The 18,373-nt window shown below is 41.3% G+C and overlaps 1 protein-coding gene across 15 annotated transcripts in view; it reads left to right on the forward strand.

Moving 5' to 3' along the window:
• The window catches only part of ARHGAP26 (Rho GTPase activating protein 26), a 418,456-nt gene that overhangs the window by 385,795 nt on the left and 14,288 nt on the right, over positions 1-18,373 (forward strand). For 5 of the 15 annotated variants that reach the window (XM_072826300.1, XM_072826309.1, XM_072826311.1 and 2 more), the window contains 3 exons: positions 11,471-11,581; positions 11,717-11,746; positions 17,679-17,770. In XM_072826300.1, coding sequence (XP_072682401.1) covers positions 11,471-11,581; positions 11,717-11,746; positions 17,679-17,770 — 233 coding nt within the window. Of the gene's footprint in view, positions 1-6,560; positions 7,587-11,470; positions 11,747-12,847; positions 13,484-17,678; positions 17,771-18,373 lie in introns of those variants that run through there. The other 10 variants (XM_072826299.1, XM_072826298.1, XM_072826302.1 and 7 more) reach the window with 7 other exon arrangements.

An 18,373-nucleotide genomic window follows, 5' to 3' on the forward strand; every position in this document is an offset into this window, starting at 1 on the left:
GGAAAAAATGGAAGTTATAAACTTATAATTTTGGGAAATCTCAGGGTGGATCTAACCTTGATGACAATTGGACCAGGAACCCAAATTATTATTTTACTTGGCTCTTCCCTCTTTTTTATTTTTTAAACTTCATTTGCAAACAGATGTCTGCCATATAATGGGAAAAAAGATCTCTGGCCACACTAAGCCAATAGCTTATGCTACCAGAAGAGCATTTGTATGTTAGAACACAAGGAGAAACTGTGATCAGTTGCATGTCCATCCTCGACCCACTCCCTGTAGCCAGAGGAAAGGGGCCCTCAGACTAGCCAGCCTGGATCACATGCATGCCCCTATAATGAAATCAGTGAGACACTGGCTCCACTGTATCACTTGGGGTAGAGTGGAAGAAGGGGAGTGGGAAAACTAGTGGCCAGGAATAAATTGTAACTACATCTTTCACTCTACCAGAGTGAAGAATGTATTCTATGTGTGATAAATAGTCAGAAGTTTATGAGAAGGAAATTGCTGTTCATTCAAAATACAACAAATACTCACTGAGCTGTGTGTTCAGGAGGTTCATGTAGTTACAACAGGCAGTAGGATGGATTGAAATGTAAAAACGTAGAGACCAGGCTAGAGATTCTTTGAGTAGTTTAGGTGAGATGGCCTTGTTCTTCATGCTCAGAGTGAAGGGGAAACATTAACATGTTCTTAGCAGAGAAATGACAGGATCAAATTAGCATTTTACAATGATCACCAAGAACAGTCCTCTTAAAAAGCTAAGTGTCTATGTTGAACATCTTGTTTATTACATTGTAAATTTGCCAAAATTGTCCAGAGTAATTTGTATCTGCCTCATATTTGAAAAAATATATACATATATATTTTTTTAATTTTAAGAGATTAGAATTAATGGTGTTTTGCTGTGTCTGTTCTCACTGCCTTCTCAGTGGGTTTTTGGTTTTGGAGTATAGAACCAGAACAGAAGGGGATCCCTGGGTGGCTCAGTGGTTTGGCGCCTGCCTTTGGCCCAGGGCATGATCTTGGGGTCCTAGGATTGAGTCCCACATCGGTTTCCCTGCATGGAGCCTGCTTCTCCCTCTGCCTGTGTCTCTGCCTCTCTCTCTCTCTCTCTCTCTCTCTCATAGATAAATAAAATCTTAAAAAAAAAAAAAGAAACCAGAGCAGAATATAAAATTCATTTTCCTTCAGTTTGTTTTTATTCACAGATGTTAAAACTCTTTTTTTCCACTGAAAAGGGTGAGTTTGCTGGAAAATCATTTAAAGTTTTTTCCAGTCAAGTCAATAAGCAACTGAGACCCAAATGAACAAGGGGCAAAAATCACTGTGAAGCCTAGTGAGATTGCATTCCTTTATTGTTCAGCCTGAGCCAGCCTTTGTAGACACTGAGCATGGTCCAGGGGAAAATGCAGGTTTTGTGCATGATCACACTGAAGGAGCAAGGCCAGGCATAGAAGATAATAAATGGAGTAGAGAAGATGTTTGAGTGGGTTGAAATCAAATCAGAAATAATTTTCCACATGTTTAGACTATTGAATAAACACGAATTACAGGGAAGTCAGCTATTTGCTTGGGAGGAGAAATGGAGAGTCAGAGACTGCTGGCCTTTTCACCAAAGTTTATCTCTGCTTATCTCTCTGCCTCATATGCCTTTCATGGTATCCGGACCAAGGTTTGTAGGCTTGCAGGACTTTGATTTCAACGTCCTAAATGTTATCCTTAGCAGAAGTGCTTTTTCTATTGCTGAGAGTTCTGAACATAGTGAAATATTTCAGCCTTCTTATTCAAGGGACCTCCTTTCCCCAGGAGGTTTAAGCTGAAGTATCCTGGGCCACCACTAATTTTAAATACTCCTTTGTTTTCAGCAGTGGACATTGCGATTCTTAGTAAATCCTTCTCCCTCCTTTTCCTCCCCCTTGTCCAAACAGGAAATATCCCCTGCAAGCAGACCGTATAGAAAAGTATGCCAGATGGCCAATGACTTTGAGCCTCTGTTGTTAACATGTTGTCCAGCTTACTCAAATGTGACATTGGAGATGTCCTATTCGACTTCCCATGCTTGGGTGAAGGGAAGACACCATTGATTTACTGTGATAACTTTACCAAAATAAAAATGTCTGTAGAGGGGCCAACATCATTTCTCAGGAAAGCAGGATGGAAAAATTAGTTCTTGCATATGGAAGGTGCTCAGTAAATATTTGTTGATTGTAGTTGACTGAAAAATGAAGAGGGAACAGCAGGAACTGTTGGGAGCTGCCAGCTGTGTTATGCAACCCAAACCACAGATTGGTGCAAGAAAGATGGAACGGTCATCTTGCCTCTATTAAACAGTCCTCCTCCAGAGAATGAAAGTAACCATTTTTATGATTAAGGAGATCAGTTTTACTAATGACATTTATTTTTTGGTTATAAACATAACATATTAAATATAGGAAAGGTAGAAAATATTTTTAAAGCACAAAAAAAATTACTTTGAATCTCATCATCCAGAGAATGCTGTTAATATGTTGACGTACTTACTGTGTATAGGTATGTGTTAAAAATAGGTTTGCACATGTTGGGTTTTTTTTTAAGATTTTATACATTTATTCATGAGAGAGAGAGAGAGAGAGGCAGGGACACAGGCAGAGGGAGAAGCAGGCTTCTTGCAAGGAGCCTGACATGGGACTCGATCCTGGGTCTCCAGGATTATGCCCTGGGCTGAAGGCAGGTGCCAAACCGCTGAGTCACCCAGGGATCCCCCATATGTTTTTTTTTTTTAAAGAACATGAAATATGAATGTACAGCTTAACAAGTTATCATTGAGTAAACACCCACCTAATCACACCCAGTTTAAGAAGTAAAACCCTGCCAAGATCCCAGAAATATCTGTATCCTTGCCTTCTTCTTTGCTCTCATAGTTCTCTCCCCCAACAAAAGGAATCACTAATTGGATGTTTACAGTAATCACTTCCATGTTTTTATTTATGTTTTTGTCTCTTAAATACAGATCATTGTTATGTCCAGTAGTTATGTTCAATAAATTCAATATAAACACTGAATTAGCAAATACTGAACCACTGCTCCTAGCAGAAGTACAGGCTTAGGTTCCTATGAGCCTCTGGTTTTACATTTTTGTCAACTGATCTGTATACCTTATTTAATATTATTGTTGATTCATTACCATTGAACTCATGGCCAACAACACAGTAAGTCATGCCTGAACAAATCTTATTAAACACAAGTTTTCTCCATAAAGCTCTTCATGGCCTTCTTGTACTTAGAAACTCTAGAAAACCAAAACAAGAAGGCCAGAGCATCCCTCTGTTCCAGCTCAGATGGCATTGTGCACACTGGATGCTTCAGAGTGACTCAGGTGTTGTGTTGCTTTGCATGTGTCCACAAGTGACCATGAAAGCACCATGAGTATTGATTCTGAGGTTACAAATAGGTTTTAGCAAGTACATGAATTCACAAACACAGAATCTGCAAATAATAAGGATCAACTGTATACACCCCTAAAATATAATATTTTGTTTCATTATGACTGGCTTCCTTTACTCAATGATTTTAAAAGTCCTTAATTTAATTATTAAAATTAGCCCTTAGTTTATTTATTTTTATCATAGTAGAGTGCACTACTGTATTAATAAACTAAAAGTAGTTCTCCATTCTTCTTTTGCTGAATTCTTGGGTTTCTTTTTTTGCTTTTACAAGTAATTTGCTATGCACATTCTTATGCATCTCTTCTGAGGCACACATACACACCATGTGGATGGTGTATGTCTGGGAATGGAACCACTGGATCATAGAGGATGATCTCTTCACCTTCGCCAAATGGGGCCAAACTGTCCAAAGTGGGCATAGCCATTTATATCCCTTTTCCAGCAAAGTAGTTAGAGTTTTGACATTCTACATCTTGTAAACACTTGGTGTTTTCAGCATTTTGATGTTAGCTGTTTAGTTGTTCTGCTGTGTGTGCAGAACTACCTCATTATGGTTTTAATCTATATCTCCTATGTTACAGCCAGGTTAAGCGCTTTTTATTTTGCATTTTTTCTTAAGTTTCTGTTCAAGTTGCTTGCCCATCTCCCCCTTGATCAATAGGAGTTCTTTGTATAGTCTGGTTATGAGCCCTTGTTTACTTATAAATAAATAAGGCTGCCTTTTTACTCTCTTTTAATGTTGTCTTTTGATAAATAAAAGTTCTTAATTTTGATGTAGTCTAGTATATCCATATTTTCCCTGTGGTTACTGCTTTATAGGCTCTGTTGGATATGTTCCAACCTCAAGTTCCCAGAGTTAACTCTATTCTAAAACCTTTATTGTTTGCCTTTGGCATTTGGATCTTTAATCTGCCTGGAAATCATTTATTAGGTATGATATGAAGGACAGATCAAGTGCTATTTTTACCACACAGATATCCAATTACCATAGCATTATTTATAGAAGAGTGCTCTCCCCTATTAAAAATAATATAGTCTCATGATAAAAAAAATTAAAACAGTATAAATAAAGTCAAAAAGTCGAATCTATGCCTGGGCACCCAGTTCCCTGTTTTCAATCCCCTGAGGTAGTTACAGTTTCTTGCTTGCAGATTTAAGAATAGTGTTTAAACATCCCTAGCATTAGAATGGTGGCCTTGAGTTATGCCTCAGGACAGTAGAAGATTGAACCTGGCAGCACTATTGCTTTCCTTCTCTGTTTAAGTTATAGCAAATGCATTTGCTTTTGCAATGTCTTCATTATATAGAGAATGACAATTGTACTGCTCTCAGTTTAAGATAGGAAGTTTGGCGATTTCTCAGCAATTGTTCAAATCTTTAATAGCAAGTATAACCATAGACATTCTTTGTAGTGACCCAAAATGCTTCAGCCCTTCTTTACAAATGAAGTTTTTTTAGTTGAAAGAGTAAATACATAAGAACCAATTCTAATGTACCTGAAATGTGGTATTGAAAAAGACTGTGGGGCTATCTTCAGGTTTAACAGAAGATTATGCTCATTCAGTATTGTGCAGCATGATGCCCAATGGAGACATTTGGCCCTCTTAACCTTGTTGGTCCTTTCCCTTGAGGTTCTTTTCTGTGCACTGAGCAATTGAACTGAAACTATTGTCCAGGCATCTTTACTTTCAATCCAGAGTTTTCGCTTCGACCTCCTATTTCTGTATTATTCTACATGAAAAGTTTTAAATTATTGACTTGGAGAACCTTAAGGATGATAGATGCCCTATTCTAAGATTTTGAATTTTGTTTAAATCCTGGAATTACTTGCTATTCCCACCACTTAAAATTTGTTCAAAATTTATACTTCAGGGATCCCTGGGTGGCGCAGCGGTTTAGCACCTGCCTTTGGCCCAGGGCACGATCCTGGAGACCCGGAATCGAATCCCACGTCGGGCTCCCGGTGCATGGAGCCTGCTTCTCCCTCTGCCTATGTCTCTGCCTCTCTCTCTCTCTGTCTCTCTCTCTCTCTGTGTGACTATCATAAATAAATAAAAATTAAAAAAAAAACTTTAAAAAAAATTTATACTTCAGAAATTTTTGTGAAAGCCAGAAAATGGGACAACTACACTGTGGATAACTTGAACTATTTTAAAAGCAAATTATTTTAAAAGTGATTGCCTATAATTTCTAAGGCCTTAAGAGGATTTCACCATTTTGTCTCATTATTTTTTTATAAAGATTTTATTTACTTATCATGAGAAACATGGAGAGAGAGACAGAGACACAGGCAGAGGGAGAAGCAGGCTCCACAGGGAACCCAATGTGGGACTCGATCCTGGAACTCCAGGATCACGCCCTGAGCGGAAGGCAGACGCTTAACCACTGAGCCACCCAAGCATCCCGTTTTGTCTAATTAAAATAAGAATCAGGGATCCCTGGGTGGTTCAGCGGTTTGGCACCTGCCTTTGGCCCAGGGCAAGATCCTGGAGCCCCGGGATCAAGTCCCGCGTCGGGCTCCCGGCATGGAGCCTGCTTCTCCCTCTGCCTGTCTCTGCCTGTCTCTCTCTCTCTCTCTATGTCTATCATGAACAAATAAATAAATCTTTAAAAAAATAAAAAATAAATAAAATAATCAGGACTCTGTCATTGTCAGGATAAAAATGCACACTAAAATATATTAGATGAGAGGAAGAATCTGTAAATACTGTGCATATTGGTAAAAGTCAGAAGAATCCAGAATGATGCAACTTGAGGGCATGTGGATTTTTCCTCTTGTAGATAGGTTGTGATGCACATTCTGAAAATTCACAAGGTTGGGACATATATACGATTTCTGTGTCGTCAGAGCTTCAGCAGACACATGTAAAGAATATATGGTCAGTTGTTTAGCAAGTGAAAATCATTTTTTGCATCATTTGGTCTGATTCACCACTATCCAGTTTATCCTTATTCCTTTTGGCCCTCTTTTCTTGGCTGAGGTTTGATTTCCCTTCTTTTTTTTTTTTTTTTAATGCCTTTAAATCAAGACCTAAAGGAATATTTTCCAAGGAAGAAGAACTCACTGATTGGGATTAGATTAAATAGGATTTTATTGGTTCTCGTGGAATTTTCTCTTCTCTTTTGTTATAGGAGGAAAAGGAGTGGGGAGACAAGTAGTCCCCCTTGGATTTAACAGTACCTTCCTATTTGGACCTAATTGAGATGGGAAGACTGATGGTGTTTTCAGGTCAGCCCTGGGCTAGTGATCTCACCGGCCTTCCCCAGGCCTGACATACATGACTGGGAACCTGGGCTGTAGATCACAGTCCAGTTCCTGGCAGAGAGGAGCAAATGCCAGTTTTTTTACTTCTCCATAGTACACACCTGATAGAAGACTGTCTGGACACTCCTGTGTACCTCATCCCTCCTGTTTAGTCCTATCTTTGACAGTCCCAGATAGGCTGACCATCCGCCACTCCCACTGTCTCTTGGATCAGCCACACCATTTGACCAGAGCTCGAACTCTCCAGGTTGACATCGTCTATTTGCTTGTGCCCTTCCCTATACTACTTTCTTGGCAGAATGCCCTTTGGAAAATTAAACATTGCTTCCAGGTAGAAACAGAATGAGAGAAGAGAATTGTATTCATTTTTATGTCACTGGAACTGCTAGGAAAGAGTAGAGCCCAAGGTAATCTTTCCCAACTCAAAAAAAAAAAAAAAAAAGTCTTTTTTTTTTTTTTTTTTATGCTTCCTGCTGCTGGGGTGGCAGTGAGAGGGAAGGGATAGTCTCCATGCCTTGTTGCTGAGAATGCAGTTCAGCAGAACCTTTCTGCAAAACTATTTGCTAGGTTGTATCAAGACCCTTAAAAAAGACTTCTAGCCTTTGATCTATTAATTTAACTTCAAGAATTTATGCTAAGGAAACAAATACAGTCCAATGATCCTCAATAAGGATGCAAATTACACCATTATTTATAATACTTAGAGAGGGATAATAATTTGAATATACACAGTAGGAGAAAGGTTGCACAAATCAGGATATATACTATATGATAGAATACCCCGTAGCCATTTTAAGAATATGATAGCCAAGGCTATTTGATGACATTCGAAAAATGCTTTAGTAAGTGGGGAAAAAAAAAAAAAAAAAGACTGACCTGGGTCTGCCACATAACATGATGAGATTGAGAGCCTGCTGGGGCATCCCTGTTCATAGTAAGGCAGTCGTGCCCTGGCTGGTACACCAGACATTCCATCATTCAAGTGAGTCACCACAGAAGGGTGTCAAGCTGATGATAATGCCACACACTGTGCTTGAACTATCAGCCACAACCCAACATGCTGCCAGGCCTTTGAGCCTTATCTTCCTAAACCATTCTTTCTTCACTGTCCAGTGAATGTCAATGGGACTGACTGGAACTGTATGACTCCTTTTGAGGATACTGTGGACCAGCAAACTAAAGCTGATCTAAGCCTACCAGTTGAATCCAAACTAGACCAGCCAATGTTCATTCTGTGCTAAAGTTTAAGCTCTTGTTGTCTCTATAGTTGTGCCTTAAAGTGGGGGGGAAGTGAGGGAGATGAGGAGGGGGTGCCCATGTAGAATCCCAGGAGTGAAAAATGTGTGGGGCATTCAGCTCAGGTACTCAGGCTTGACTGTGAGGATGGTAGAAAGGCCATAAGGGGTCCTCTGCTAAGACTGTAGTCACAAAATTATTTTCTCCTATCCTAACCTCAGTCCCTTGTTATCTTTGGCCTCATTAGGGAAAGTGAGGATTTGATGGAAGCTTAGAGTTAGTAGCAAAACTGACCTTTTGTTGTTTGTGTGCTTTGTTTTAGGATTTCTAGAGGTAAGATTTTGTTGTACACTGTGGTCGATTTTTAAGTAAGCTATAACCAGACACTTCGGAAGTGAAGGGGAATGAAAGATTATGGTCTTACCCATTGCCATCATCCCTGTGCATCTTATTTCCCCTCTATAAGTTCTCTGACTTGTATCACAACTAAAATAAAATGTATTCCTTGCTTCTTGGGGGAATATTTATATATTATTGTCAATTTCTTTTGCTATAGACATCCATCATTAAGTGAATAAAAATGTTCCATAGTGTCATTGATCATGAGTTTTATTGACATGATTCTGAAGCACAGATGAATAAAAAGCATAATTCCATCAGTTAAAAAAAAATCAAACTACTATGGAGTGTGCATTTCATTGTTACACTAAAATGTAGTAGTCGTAAAAAAAAAAAAAATAAAAAATAAAAAATAAAAAATAAAATGTAGTAGTCGTAAATTTTAAATTGTGGCCATTGTATAGCAAATAAATGTTATTGCTATGAGTAAAACACAAGCAAACAAATATAATTCTATTAGTTGTTAAAAATGACAGTCAGTACTACAGTAATTGACATGGAGAGTGAAGAGTAAGTTCTTAAAATGGTTTCAAATACCCTGGAATTCCAGCCGCTCCCCCAGATAATTTCAGCCATGTACTAGGGCCAAGAACCACTTAGATATACAAGGATGTGAAAAAACTTCAGAACCCACATTGTGTTCATAGAGTATGTCCCCAACTATGCCTTTAGCGAAAGGCATAATTCTTGTACAAATGAGATAGGAAGCTAGAGGTATTTCCTACTTATAAAAGCCACTAGAAAGAAAAAAAGAAAACAAACAAACAAAAAGTCCTAAGGACTTTTTAATTGTCCCGTGTTGACCACTGACCAGAGGAACAGATGAGTTCAGGCCTCTTGGCCTGGGCTGCTTGCCCTCTTGAACTTGCAAATTGTCCTGGTCAGAGCTTGGGTTCCTGGGCTGGGTTGCAGTTTGGAAGTCATGGCCAGGCCTTGTTTACTAGTCATTATCAGAGGGGGGTGGGTTGTGGGGAGAGGCCTCAGAAAGCAAGATCTTGCTCACCAGCTGCAGCTACAGAAGAAAGTGAGGCCTGCACAGTCAAAATGAGGCAGCACTTTCTCCCAGAACTCAAGGCAGAGTCAAGTGTGAGCAGCTATTAAGCTAATAAGAGAGTAACTCCTCCCTCAGCTGACAAACCTTACTGTCTTACATTATAGTTGTTTTTTCGTCTGTTCTTGTCAAATACATTGGGAATTCTTGAAGTTAGGAACTTTGGCAAATGCTAAATTTATTCCATTTATTGTGTTTGATGATGCTGTATGTTCAGTTACTTGCCTTTGCTGGATTATTTGAGAAAAAAAGCCATATTCTTCATATTTAATCTCCTGTATTATATGAATTCCATCTGCTATGTGAATCTACCAGAGAGAAGACTGGAGACAGGATTGGGGAATTTACAGTGTGTTGAGTCTTATTGAATCTGTCTGTTGCTCTGTTCCCATTCTCCTTTGCAAATGTGGTAGGCATCTAAAGGAAACTCATAAATCAGTGGTTAAGAAGGCTTCTTGTGCTATGTCGGATCTATAAAGAAGCTTGGCACAACATAAAGGAACAGAGCAAGTCCTGCTACCCCAGAGGCAGTACACTTCGGTGGCCAGAGCCCAGGGCATAGAGCCAGGGGACCGGGTCTGAATCTTAGCCCTGTCACTTACAGGCAAGCCTCAAATTGGCCCCGGGTTTCCACATCTGTGAAATAGGAATCGTATTGTGTCTCTTGGCTTGTTGGGTAAGTTAAATGAGAGTTATTACTTTAGTCACTCAGTTATTTCATGAATACTTAACAGACACTATTTTAGGCAGTGGAGACAGATCAGTAAACAAAATGGACAAAAATCCTGGCCCTTGTAGAATTCATATCCTAGAAATGTACTGTACATAATGGCATTAAGAAGGGGTTTCATTCACTTAGTCTGTGGATTTCTGGTGAACTCATGTAATGGGTTTTTACTGTATATTTCCATGAGAATGCATGTTACAACCATAGGTAATTAGGACCATTATGAGGTTTCACGTCTGAATTGAGAATGGCCCATTAAGTAAGACATTTATGCATCCTTGCTAAATCCCACTATGTTTAGGAAGTCTGTTTCACTGGAATTGGATTGCTGTCATTTTCACCTCTATAAAGTGCTTGGATCAAACATTCCAGCAGTCAGCTGAGGCTCAGGACTACAGGTGGTATTGTGGCTGGGTGATTTCCACGTTGGTTTCTCAGTCATTGGTCTTTGCACTATCCGTGATTTAATGTGGTTTTATGGAGTTGCTAAGATGTTTGTATAATTTGTAGCAATAAGTCAAAGGGCTGGTGTGACCAGTTAAGAATCACAAGCGGTGTTTTAGTGAGTAATTTGAACCTTTCCTCTCCAAACTTTTGATCAACTACCCATCAAATAACAAAATGACAGATTTAAGGTTTCAGTTCCTCATTTTTTCATTGCCTTCCCTCTGGGGCTTTTTCTTAGAGCATCAAAATGCCCAAAATCCATGAAAAGAGAGAAGGCAGGCCTAGAAAGCAAATCTCAGAGGAACTGCAGTGCTGCTGGTAATTGCGTGCCCTCTCCTGAGAGGTGTATGTCCAGACTCCATCCACTATCCTATTTCTGATGCAGTGCTTCTCTGAGTCTCCAATGGCACACAGCCCATTTAGTTAAAAATGTAAACAGGAAATTGTTTTCTGGCTGAATGGCCCGTGTGGCCCAGAAAAAATGGTCATTTTTGCTGAGACATAACTTTAAAAACACTCACACAGCAGTGGAAGCTGAAGGCCTCATAGAAGCCAGCCCTGTCCCAGATGTCTGGTGCTAGGATATGAGTGAGAATGCACGTATGTGGGCCCAGGGCATCTTTCACCAGTGGGCAAGGACACAGAGGACACCATCGAAGAAGCTCCCATGACCTAGAAAGCAGCTGTTCTGCAGGGCAAAGAGACTCCTCAATGCTCCAAGGAATTGCAGAACAGGTGCTACTTGGAAGACACCAAGGTCTGGTCTGGAGAAATATGATTTGGCATTGACGACACAGCCTGGATTTTGGTGCTCCTCGTCTGCTCCAGCTCCCCATCATTTGGCCTCCCATGAACCTCGTGCTCCCATTGTGGTTTCCCTGTGTGCTGACAAGTTTTCTGATTGTTCTGTCTTGCAGCCCCCCGAATCCAAGCCCAACTTCACCCCTCTCGCCATCTTGGCCCATGTTTTCGGCGCCATCCAGCCCTATGCCCACCTCATCCACGTCCAGCGACTCATCCCCCATCAGGTCTGTTGCAGGGTTTGTTTGGTTTTCTGTTGCTGCTGTTGCTCTCTCATTGGCTTGGTCCTCTCTTCATGCAGTGTTCAGCCTCCTCGTCAACTTTGTTCCCTGCCATCCAAACCTGCACTTGCTTTTTGACAGGCCAGAAGAAGCAGTTCATGAAGACTCCAGGTAAAATCGCGGATGATGACTGATCCATTCCTGTTTATCCAAAGCTGGTCAGGGACAGTGGGGGTGACTAGCCTCTGTCCTCCTGTGATTCCAGCCTAAGAGACCAAAGCCAGGAGGGACCATGTGCATGAACCAGTATGGCATTCTCCACGTCTTTCTGAACCCTTCCTCCAATTTGTGAATGAATCTGTGATGCCTGGAGTTTGGGGAAAGAGTGCCTCCTGGACGGGCTTCTGTTTGGATCATTCTCTGAATCATAGAGCTTTCTCTGTGCTTTGGTATAAGATAATACCAGAGGGAACAGTGCTGAAACACGCACTGGCCTTTTCTTCCCTCATTTATATCAGATAGCATCAGGCAATGTTTATTTGTGGGATTGGACTATTGGCCATGAGCCAATAGTTGCTAAGACCAGAGACATGAGAGAGAGAGAGATGAATGTAACAGAACAAAGGATGGAGATGTGAGGCGATTTCTCTTTAAATCCTCATCACTGCCCCCCCTTGCCCTCTGTGTGCTCTGATCTCCATGTGTCATGGACCCTTAGCACTTTGCAGAATAGATATCACCTCTTTCTGAGAGTTGATCTAATTCCTCTCCTCTGGTTTGAGGATATATAGACTTAGTTCTTTGCACTTCTTTAGAGAAAAGAAGCTATTTAAATCCAAGAAAAGAATTAATTAATGAAGATCTTCTGCAGAATCTCTTTTTTTTTAATTTTTTTATTGGAGTTCAATTTGCCAACATATAGCATAACACCCAATGCTCATCTTGCCAAGTGCCCCCTTCAGTGCCCATCACTGCAGAATCTCTTATGTAGATCCTAAGCCTCTGTCTCTTCTCAAATTTAGTCTCTGCTTGCAGACAACCAAAATGTAGAGCCCAACTAGAAAGTATCATGAGCATTTGGAGCCTTGACAGTGTTTCCTTGTCCATCTTTTTCTCAGAGCTGTTTTTTTGTTTTTTGTTTTTTGTTTTTTTCTGATGAGTGGGTCCAGGAGAGAGGTTTAAATAAATTATAACACTGAATCTCACTTTTAAACAAAGAAAACCCATGTGATGTATATATACAGATGCATATATTACTTTATTCTCTTCCAGGTACTTTCTAGTCTATCACTTCGTCCTATCCTCATGTGAGAATGAGTGGAGAAATGGCCTGAACCCTCTTACAAAGAAAGAAAACTAAGGCACAGAGAGTTGACTGCACAGTCACACCACTGGATGAGAGCCCACCCAGAAATCAGGACCTTTTGTCCTCAAGTTAGCACTCTTTCCTCCAAACATATGGGTGCTGCCAAACATAAGGTTCCATGCCATTCCCAGCCCCAGAGCCTAGCATGCTCTTCCTGGTTTCCTATCTAGCTTTGGACTGGAGGGTAGGAAAGGTAGCTTTTCCATATCCTCCTTTATCCTCACCTGGAAATAAGGTTAAAATTCAGATCATATTTTTTCTGACATTCAAGTTATTGCCTCATTTCTTAGACATATTTTGGGCACATTGGGAGACCTTAACTTTCTAGGACACAAGTTATAGCATGGATCTAACCAGAGTGGTTCGATCACTCATTGCCGCATGAAGACCTGAACCAGAGCAATATGTCTCACTACTCATAAGACAGACTTGGTCATTAGCAGAATGTGTTTCCTTCATTTTGAACAAAGGGAAGTAAAATCTTCAAAACACTGGTCCCTTGAACGGAATGGGCTGGGGGACTCAGGATGATGGAATCATTCAGGTAAAAACAACATATTCTTTGCTTTGAGGGTATTCACTTTTTTATGTCTCTGAGTTTGGAGGCCTGTTGCCTGTCCAGTATCCAATTCTGTACTCCCTTCCATCACCCAAGATACTTTCAGGTATTTTTTTCTTTAGCTACCCTTTTCCATCTCCCAAAGCATTTCATGATTGGCAGTAGACGGTGGTAATAGGATCTGCTACCCCAGTAGGTTTGGGGTTATGGTTATTCAGTACTGCCCACTCTGGCCATCATTAAAATAGCACCTTTTTGGATGATGCTGTGCCACAACACTTTAGGAATCTGCCATTTTAAAATAGGAAAGGCAGACTAGAGCTTGGAATCAGCTGTCACAGAAGTCATTCAGTGTGCTGAGGTGAGCACAGATAGAGACCCTACTGGGAGCTAGCCAACAGAGAGAGTTAAAATTCCCTAATTGCCGTTGCAGTACGCAGCCAACAGGTGGGAGCGTACCTGTTGTTCAGGTCCAATGGGACCTTTCCCCAAAATCCATTTCCAGAGCATGAAACTTCAGATTTCTTTCCCCTAGCAAAGCTTTTAAGAGTAAATACTTGATTAGACCTAATAAATGGTCCTGTGAACTTCTACGTAGTATCTCCTCTAGAAATGACTCCCTCTCCCCTCTTCCAGGCATTTTTAGTGCTTGTTAGTTCAAGCTCAGGAAGGAAGAGGCCTGTGATAGCATAGCAGAGGAAGGGTTGTAGAGCCATATTCCCTTCACACTTCCCCTTCCTAGAGAAGCTCCCAGCCCCTAAACCATAACTTTTATTTACATAGTGGCCCCTGAGAGTTGGGCCTAAATGATCAAGCTGTTGCATCCTGCCAGTCTGGCTGGCCCCACCTCCCTATGGTGTCATCTGATGGAGAGTGGATCCTCATTTTGCAAGGTCTGCAAGGACATTTGAGGGAAGCTCCTCTGAGTGCTTTCCTGGCCTTCTGCCATGCTCAGAGGCGAAAATTAAAAATGAACCAGCAGAAGGCTCCAAACTTGTTCATGTCCTTGAAGGCCAGCTGAGGTCTGAAGGGCACTGTTTCAGGAGCAGCTGAAGGCACCTCAGGCTCTCTGTGACCAGTGTTGAGATACACGGCAGAGAATGGGGAGCAAGAGAGCCAAGGATGCTTGGTGGGGATTTTTTATTTTTTAGTCAGAGCCAAAGCCTACAAACACAACCCCTGTGCCAACAAGATCTATTTTGGTAGGAACCCTACCTAAAGCAAACTGCTGGGGCTTTTGAGAGCAAATATGGCATACGACACTGGATGTATTGGGCTGACAAACTTTTAAAAAGATAAGACTTTGCCCTGGATAGAGATGCCAGATTTAGCAAATGTTTAGCAAATAAAATGAAAATACAGACTATTCAGTTACATTTGAATTGTAGATAAATGGCAAATGATTTTTCTTACTATAAGTGCATCCCATAATTTTTGGATATACTTCTACTACAAAAAGCATTTCTCATTGATCTGAAATTCTAATTTAACTAGGTGCCTTATATTTTATTTGGCAGCCCTAGTCCTGGGGAACAAGAATAGGAGGAGTTCTCAGGGGAAAAGGCCCTCTTGTAGAGGTCAGTCCCCTGCTAATCTGAGGATAAAAAAAAAGCAAGGCCTTTTTCTGATCTTTTTTTTTTTTTCTTTTTAATGGGTTATTTTATTGTCACTTTATTCAATTCCAAAATCCTAACAATAGTGAAAAATCTATTCCTCTTGAATAATAAATTTTGGTGCCCAAGACAATTCCCTCTGCTTTATTCCTGCCAGATACCCCACTTGGCTTGCCTGGTTTGCCCATTTTGTCCCATTCCTTTTATTTAAGGAAGTTAATAAGTAACCTCTATGAAAATCCAGCTGGAAGAGCCTTGCCTCAGATGATCTTTCCCTCACCTTTGATTTTTCTTTTCCCTGGTCTGTGCTCTCCACCCACTGCTGTGCCCTGACCTCACAGGACAGTGACCCTGGCTAATGTCAGATGGATTGTTTTTCCACCTTTCAGACTCTACTTACCTGGAAGTGTGGGGTTTGGGCCACTTTATCGCTTTTTACTACCAGGCAACTCTTCCTCTCAGCTCCCACTCCCTCAAAAACAAAACCAAACTTTTTTGCCCTCCATGAAAAGTTGCATAGTGGTTGTTTGGCCCTTGCTGACAACATGCAGACTTGGTTTAGTGAGATCATGGAATATGCCCCTGGTGCAGAACTTTATTTTGACTTTAATGACAGTTATCCCAGAAGAGCTATTTTCCACTTGAAGCTGATTAATTCTAATGGCTCTTCTTTCCTTCATTCCGAGCAGATCCACTTCATTTTTTCCCACTTTTCTCCCACCTGGTCATCATCTATTAGCCATTAGAAGACCAGAGAAAAGAACAGTAAACTATGCTCAGCAACAAATTCTGGATAATCATTTATTGTGATCATTGTGCACAACAGAACTTTTAACTTCTAAACTATCTTTCCTTCAGTTTTCATGGAGCCAAGACTATAAATTCTAGATGCCTGGTTGTAGTATAAGTGTCCATCCATCCATCCATGGCTCCTCTTTCCCAAAAGGAAGCTGAATTTGGTGACTCATAGAAATACACAGTTTCCATAATGACCCAAGACCCTTGCCTCTTCTGATTTTGTCTGGGCTTTTTTTAAAACAGCCCTTCCTCAGCTAAATCTCATTTGGCCACTAGAAATCAGTATGCCACAGGGTGTTTAGCAACACTGGCTCTTGGAGGCTTTCTGGTAGTCAGATGAAACTAAAGTAAATAATATATCCCTGGAATAATTGTTTAACCCAGATGACCTATTTGCTCTTTTGTTACTCTGTCCTGGAGCCCCTACATGTGCTTCCTCAGAGGGCTGAAAGGTAGAAGAGATTACTTTTAGCAAATAAAGTGCCAGCTTTTGACCATTAAATGTCATTTGTCTTAAGACCCTTGGAGTCCGCAGATCGTTTGGAACTATTTGGATATCAAAGCAAAAATTGATTGAAGCTAATTACCAGTTCTTACAGTTTAATCTTTAGAATGTGGCTTAGCAATTAGCAGTCTGTGGCCTTTAGGTCAAGTCCAGCCTACCACCTGTTTCTTTTAAGTAACGTTTTGATGGAACATAGCCACACAAATTCATTTACGTGTTGTCTCTGGCTGGTTTTATGCCACAAGGCAGAGCTGAGTAATTGTAACAGAGACCATATAGCCCACAAAGCCTAGAATATTCACTGTTAGGCCATTTCCAGCAAGAGTTTACCAGCCCCTGCTCTAGAATGGTGGCTCTTAGCCCTGGCTGCACACTAGAGTCACTTTGAAAGCTTTTCTTTTCTTCCTTTTTTTAAAAAGATTTTATTTATTTATTCATGAGGGACAGAGACGTAGACAGAGGAAGAAGCAGGCTCCCCACAGGGAGCCTGATGTGGGACTTAATCCCAGGACCCCAGGAATCACCACCTGAGCTGAAGGCAGATGTTCAACCACTGAGCCACCCACGCATCCCACTTTGAGAGCTTTTCAAAAACAATTTTGATGTACATATATGTCATGTTCCCTCTCCCTTCTTCCTCCCCACACTCCCCACACATGTTCACATAAGTGCTCACACACAGAATTTGTCTATCCCCTGCCCTACCCTGGGGGTCCGGGAGTTCCAGCTCTGGAATCCTGCTCCACTAGCACAATGAAAAATAAGTAACATCTGGGAGAGCGAATGTCAGCCCATGGCCTAGAGCCGAAACATGGCTTTGTTAGAATTTCTCCTTTTTGACTCACTGAGCATTGCCAGTTTTCAGCAAGGTCTGTTAGGAGTGTTCTCCAGAGCAACTAGGAAGCTCTTTCCTGCCCCCACCTCCCTTTTTCCAAACTACTCCTGCTCCAAAAATGGGTCCCAGCCGGCATTCCCACTGTTCAGGTGTTGTAACTCCTAAGCAAAGTTTCACATGGCACAAGGTGACCCCACAAGAAGTGTGGTTTCTCCGGGCTTATGGCTTTTCTCTGAATAATTCTCATTTTTCTCTAGTGACCTTTGCAAGTTTTCCACCTCATGTTTTGCCATCTGGCTGCCTTGTCAGGCTGTTGCCGCAAGAGGCAACTAAGTGGCTTGCAGGGAAGGGGAAGAAGAGAGATTAAATATCTGGGGCTTTCAGAAGGTTTAAAAATACTGCTAAATAAACTCCTGTTTTCACACAGCACACCGTTCCGGAAGGCAAAAGCCTTATATGCCTGCAAAGCTGAACATGACTCAGAACTCTCGTTCACAGCAGGCACGGTCTTCGACAATGGTGAGTTCTTACCCCTTGCAGAGATATGGGAGGGTTGGGGGAGGAAATAAACTGTAGCTTTCAAGGTTCCTACCTTGATACTACTATAATATATATATATATATATTCTCACTTGAATGGATAAAACTGAGAAGAAGTATGTGTGTGTACGTGTGTGCATGCTTATGTGGTGGGGTGTTTCCCCCAAAATAAGAGAGTAGCAGCAGGACTTCTGGAGTCACTGTCAAGAGTGGACAGTGGACAGTGTACTGAAGTCTTTGACAGGCACAGCCTCATGAGGTGTATGGGACATTAAGAGTATTGTGTACCTGGACAGGACTCAGCCCAGCACTTGGCAGTGGCATTGAGAGTCTGGGGGTAGGACAGAGGGAAGGAAACAACAGAGCAGAGGGATTCTGCAAGTGGTCAGCTCTGTGGGAGACGGAGGCCCAGGTTCTGTGTCTCTTTACCTCTTGGGTTCAGGGTCATTCACTCTTCATAGCAGGTAAGGCTTATTCCCAGGATAGCAGGGCCCTGGACCACTTTGGGTCAGTGAGCCTACCTGCAGCTCTGCTTGTCCTTCATGTAACTGTTGGGAGTGTAGAGTAGACTCCCTCAATCCCA

This window comes from Canis lupus, chromosome 5, assembly GCF_048164855.1.
Source record: "Canis lupus baileyi chromosome 5, mCanLup2.hap1, whole genome shotgun sequence".
Classification (NCBI taxonomy): Eukaryota; Metazoa; Chordata; class Mammalia; order Carnivora; family Canidae; genus Canis; species Canis lupus.